Below are 6073 nucleotides of genomic sequence, written 5' to 3' on the forward strand. Positions count from 1 at the left end.
CCATCCCCAGGAAGTGTATATATGGTACGGATTCCATCTCCTCCCATTTTGGGCTTCTTTTCGTCCTCTCTTCTACATTTCACACACACACCCATTGATCCTCCTGAAGTCACTGATTCTTCTGATCTCCAAAGAGATACCGCATCCAACCTCAACCCACACTCAACCATCACTCCTGTAGGTAAGTGTTTATCAGCCAAAGACAGAAAGGATATTAAGTAATATAGAATCATAAATGTGTTTTTAATTTGGTAAAAATAGTGTTAACAGAACTTAAATTAAACAGAAAGGTACAGATGCCATAGGTTATATTGCACACCACCTCCGGTAGGCATTCATTTTTGACAATTCTGCATTCCTCCGTATAATAATTATGCCTCTGCTTTGACCGTATGATGAATATAAGGAAAAATAATTTAGTGATGTCACTGCACAGTGTCTTGAGAAATGTGATGTAACAGATTTAGCTTCAAAGAGATTCATTTTCTTCAGTGGAACACAAAAGAAGATATTTTGAGAAACGTCTGGTGGTTTCGTGTTCATACAATGAAAGTCAATGGGGTTTTATGTTGTTTGGTTATAAACGTTCTTCAAAATATCTTCTTTTGTGTTCCGCAGAAGACAAAAATCATACAGGTTTAAAAATACTTTTGGGTGAACTATCCCTTTAATAAATCTAATAGGCCTCGTATCTGGTCACTCGGGCAGTACGCTAAAACATTTACAATACACCTGTCGTGCTCTTTAACATAGTATACAACATAAAAAATATACCCCTTACATGTGTTTCCAGTTGATGTTAAAGGTCTCCGCAGGTACAGTCAAACTGACAGAATACAAAATAAATGAAGCTATTCTTCCATTTGACAGAGAAGCAAACATCTCGATAGTTTTAGGGACGCAGCGACCTTCGCTCATTGTAATTGTAAATAAGGTGAAAAGTGGAATTCAAACAATCTCAATGTGTTCGGAAATACCTGGATTTGACTTTCAAATGGAGGAGGGAAGTCTTCAGACTTCATCACGTCTTCAGTTCCTGGTCCTGATGAGGCTGCGGTTTCCATGACCAAAAGGAAAAGTCCTTTACAAACAGAAAGTTTCCATGGCAGAATGAAATTTGGCTGCACTGTGGAGATTTGAATACGTCTTGACAACATTTTTTTGACATTTGCATTGGTGCGCAAGCACGCAGTCTGAGTCTAGAAATGTGTGCTGTACGCTTTTTAGTGCAGATGAGAAACAGTGGATCTCACCTGTAACGTGCGATAAATCCAATTAGATGATATAGGAACACATTTATTGTGGTTTTGTAATAACTGTACTGTTTCCTTACCCAAGACTATGGATAAAGGCATGGATGATGATCTGGATGATTTGGAAGAGGTGGTGTATTTGGAGGATATGGAGGACGCTGAAGTCCTGGAGAGTGCCCCACCATACCCAGGTCATCCGTTAGATTATGGAGGAAAAGACATGAGCCAGAATCAACTGGAAATCCAGGCACCTCCATATACTGTAAACGTGGCATATACAGCATCCCCGGAGCCGGGACTCAAAACTGGAGTTCACAATCCCTACTTTCAAGCAGGTAAATTTCTTCGTTATAATCTGAGCTGGATTTCTACTATGTGGGGAATCAAAGCATGCTGTCACTTACGAATATAAATAAAATCACAGCAATTAAACAAACACAGCCAGAAGAACTATGAAATATAACACAATGATAGTTTTCGAGCTTTATGATGAGAATCGCACTTCAGAATGAAGAATGACTCTTTGGACATTGTGCTTGGACATTGCATTAAATGCAAATGTCCACATACTTATTCATCCCACACGGGCATGTTCACGAGGTTTGTTCAGGAAAGACAATTTATGTAGAAGCGCATGGTAAATGCAAGGGATTTACATAACTTTTCCCTAAAGTCTGGGAGGAACCGAGGCCTTTAGTCAGACTGTATCCTAAAACTTGATATGAATTTATTTAAATGTGACCACCGATGGACAACGAATCTGTGCGTGTTGTAAACAGCAGACGTGTTTCCAGACATGTTAAATACAGGCTTGGTGTTTATCGGGAGTAAAAAGCATTCAGTAGTTGGTGTTTGTTGGGGTAGTCATGATTAGAGCAATGCTTCCCAAAATGTGGGCTGCGGCCCTCTGGTGGACTGTAGCGGTAATGCAGGTTGGAGAGGATTGAGATAAGTCATAATATAATATATTTGATAAAAACATTAAAATATTAGTTTTACTGACTATGTAGCTTCCGTTACGGACCTTTCTGTCATTTGTAAATAGGATGCAATGTTATGGATTACAAACACAATATATGAAGAGTTTTGTTCGAAAATGAGATAACTCCATTTTAAAACAATATAAAAAATCATGTTTTTTATTGTGCATTCCAATTAATATCAATCAAACTTCAGTTGGTTTGTTTTGATTTAAGCCATAAGAACTAAAAAATACACAATAAAACGCAATAAAAACATGATAACATAATAAAAAATTTTTTTTAAAAGAGCGTTATTTCATTTTGGGACCAAACTCTTCACTGGTATAATCATCTTCACCAGAATGTGTTGTATATTGTTCTATACCGCAATATAACAATTATAAATACTATAGTATACTATAGTATTCTGTAGAATTAACCCTTTCACGCAAAGTTCTAATTTTATTGATCATGCGGCCCTAAGAGCAATTCAAGAGAAACTAAGGTTGTCATGATTTATACACGAAAGGGTTAACTATAGTAAATCGGTAAACTGCAGTATACTTTAAAGGAGTAGTTCACCTTCAAAATGAAAATTCTGTCATCATTTACTCACCCTCTTGTCATTTCATACCTGTATGACTTTCTTTCTTTCTTTCGCAGAACACAAAAGAAGATATTTTGAAGAATGTTGTTAACAGCCCCACATTCACTTGCACTGGTTACAATAGAAGTGAATGGGGGGGCTGTGCTGTTCCGTTACCGACGTTTTTCAAAAGATCTTCTTTTGTGTTCTGCAGAAGAAAGAAAGTCATGCAGGTTTGTGTTCAATGCTGGTGTTTATCAGTGATTTTCTGTATCTGTTTTGAACAGGTCCAAATCCTGGAATGTACCCTCAGGCTGCTAGTAAGTTATGGTCTTCATATATCCAAGCTTCAAAAACATACACTACTATTGTGAGTAAAGCAGTGTTTACTAATGGACGTTTAAATCTGTTTTGAACAGGTCCAAACCCTGGGATGTACCCTCAGGGTGCCGGTAAGTTATGATCGTCATATATCAATCTCAAACATTTAATTTGGTGTCCAAGCTCCAAAAACATACGTTCAATAATGCGAGTAAAGCAGAAGCTGTGCTTATTGATGGATGTCTAAATCTGTTTCTAAAGGTCCAAACCCTGGAATGTACCCTCAGGTTGCCGGTAAGTTATTATCTCCAATTATCAATCGCAAACATTTATGTGTCCAAAAAATGCATTTTATTATGCTGTCAAATCAAAGCGTAAAAAACGACAATTTCCCTTTTGTCGAAGGTCCGAACCCTGGGATGTACCCTCCTGCCATGGGTAAGTTAAAGTCTTCAGCTACTACTCTCAACCATTCAGTCAAGTATAATACTTCAATATGTGCAACAACACTGCATGTTTTCAATTGTGTTTTGAAATATTTTTCTAAAGGTCCAAACCCAGGGATGTACCCTCAACCTATGAGTAAGTTACAGGTTTCAACTATCAAACTCTTAAAAAAAAGATGCTTCAAAAGGTTCTTCGATGCCATAGAAGAACCTTCTGGTTCCACAAAGAACCTTTAACATCTGAAGAACCTTTCTGTTTCACAAAAGGTTCTTTGTGGCGAAAACGTTTCTTCAGGTTATAAAAAAGTAATAAAGAGATGGTTCTTTAAAGAACCTTTGACTGAATGGCTCTTTGTGGAACCAAAAACCTTTATTTTTAATTGTGTATGCAAGCTACGAAAATAATTGATAGGGTTCATGTAAGTGTTAAAAAACAACTTATTTTCATTAAACAAACATTATTTTACAGAATGAGTTTTTAATAATGTGAATAACTTTTAATAAAAATGTTTTATTTAAAAATACATTTTAAATAATCATATAAACTGTGAGTTTATATCACACTGTAAAAAAATCCGTAAAAAACGGATTAAATTCCTGGCAGAAAATGACCGGTACTTTTCCCTTTACTTTACGGACATTTCCGTTAATGCTAAAATGTAATTTAATGCATTGCAAAATGTAAAATTGTCTTTTTTTTGTTTGTTTTTTTGTTTTTCTTGTTTTCACAGGTACAACTTTAATTGTTTTGCATATAGTCAATATGTCTTATGTACAGCAGATTTGTAACAATGAAAATTGTAAAAAGCGCTATATAAATAAAGTTGAGTGAGTTGAGTAAAATACAAGTAAAACAACTGTAAAAAATGAATTCCTTCATATTAATACAGTATATTGTGCCCTATTTTTACGGATTTTTTTTAGAGTGCATAATCTATACCAAAGATTGTAAATATTGCAACATGGTTCTAGTTGTATTCAAACAGTGACGTGTGTGTGTTTTCCTTCATTACAGCTGTGACAAACTCGATGGTACTTCCAAGCCTGCGTGATCATCCCGGTCAGACCATGTGCCCTCACTGCAAACACCAAGTGATCACCATCACAGATTACTACTCTGGACTCATGGCTTGGCTTGCATGCGGCGGTCTCGCCCTCGTCGGGTAAACCTCAACCTCCCGAGTCCTTCCAATACTACCAGACAAAATGAAAATCGTTTTCAATATCTGTAATACGCCGCAGGAATATTTATATATTTCTAAACCAAGGATTGTTAAAATGGCTGATTCTCATGTGTCTTCTGCAGGTGTTGGCCGTGCTGTATCGCACCGTTCTGGATGGATTCTTGTAAAGACGTGGAGCATCGCTGCCCAAACTGCAACAAGGTCCTGTCGTTCTACAAGCGCCTGTGATCTGACCTACAGCGCGGCCTGCGTGCCAGTTCCAGACCTTTGGTTTCAACAGGATCTAATGGGCATTACACAGAGATATTTCAAATTATATTCATATTCGCTGTAATGAATAAAATAAATCATATTTATATTATTAAATTAATTAATTAAACAATTGTAAAACAGGCAGCAAGTTTACATCCGTGAAATTGATTATTAAAATGATTGAAATGACACGACAGTCCTAGTTTTAAATGCATTACGTGGCATTTATTCATTTAGCAGATGCTTTTATCAAAAGGAAATTACAAACAAAAGAGAGCGTTTAACATTTTAACAATGAGTCAACAAAATGGCGACGAGTCTAGCTGTGAAACTTTAAATATAGGCCGCTTTGTGTATATGAACTATTCTAAGATTGAAACATCTGACTTTGTCTTAAAAGATGAACAACCGTTTCAAGCTTCTATTTAAAGCGGTCTCGTATATTGTGCCTTATGGGATTATTGTAATGTTTATCGTCTTGTAACTTGAAGGTTAACGAGTAAATTAACTTGGCTTTTTGGGCATCCTCATAAAAGTTTCATTATATCGCTTTTCTGGGCTAGACTAAGTTCAATTTCGCCTCTTAGCATCAATATATCATAATAAGCCTGTCTTATGTTATTATCTCAAGGTTTACCGTTGTGGTTATCATTAAAATGTATCATATTCTTATGTATGGAAGAAAACAAGATATATAGTCAAGCGAGATTCTTCTAGGTAGACACAAATGCTGTAGACTTATTTTCCTCACCTGTAATTTCGTTGTTAAAAAGTTAATTCATTACGTTTAGTTTCTTGTCATGTAGCAGTTTCTTGCCCAAATGAGACCTGAGGGCATTGTATAATAATCTTGAATTAAAAGTCTAATGAAGAACAACATGGTAGTAGAGAGACTAAGTAAATCTCCAGAGATTGGAACGAAGCTCTTACATTTGCACTCTGTGTATATAAAATAGTTGTAATAAAATGTAAATGGTTAAAATTCTAGTGGATGTTCAGTTTATCTAAACCTATTCTAAGAATGCTGTATTCCTGATTCAAGGGATAGTTTCACCAAAAATAAACAAAT

At 35.9% G+C, this 6073-nt stretch overlaps 1 protein-coding gene across 1 annotated transcript; it reads left to right on the plus strand.

Moving 5' to 3' along the window:
- Positions 1 to 6073, plus strand: LOC130561853 (lipopolysaccharide-induced tumor necrosis factor-alpha factor homolog). Its single transcript, XM_057346460.1, has 9 exons — positions 1 to 181; positions 1339 to 1588; positions 3089 to 3121; positions 3221 to 3253; positions 3384 to 3416; positions 3528 to 3560; positions 3672 to 3704; positions 4584 to 4731; positions 4875 to 6073. The coding sequence occupies exons 2-9, from the start codon at positions 1342 to 1344 to the stop codon at positions 4978 to 4980; spliced, it is 666 nt and encodes a 221-aa protein (XP_057202443.1). The 5' UTR covers positions 1 to 181; positions 1339 to 1341; the 3' UTR covers positions 4981 to 6073.

The sequence above is a fragment of the Triplophysa rosa genome, linkage group LG11 (genome assembly GCF_024868665.1).
Source record: "Triplophysa rosa linkage group LG11, Trosa_1v2, whole genome shotgun sequence".
Classification (NCBI taxonomy): domain Eukaryota; kingdom Metazoa; phylum Chordata; class Actinopteri; order Cypriniformes; family Nemacheilidae; genus Triplophysa; species Triplophysa rosa.

Excerpts from the sequence above, each read along its gene's own strand:
- LOC130561853 (XM_057346460.1), top strand. The coding sequence starts at position 1,342 with ATGGATAAAGGCATGGATGATGATCTGGATGATTTGGAAGAGGTGGTG. Across the intron at positions 1,589-3,088 it reads CAATCCCTACTTTCAAGCAG|GTCCAAATCCTGGAATGTAC; the intron begins GTAAATTTCTTC and ends TGTTTTGAACAG. Across the intron at positions 3,705-4,583 it reads GATGTACCCTCAACCTATGA|CTGTGACAAACTCGATGGTA; the intron begins GTAAGTTACAGG and ends CCTTCATTACAG.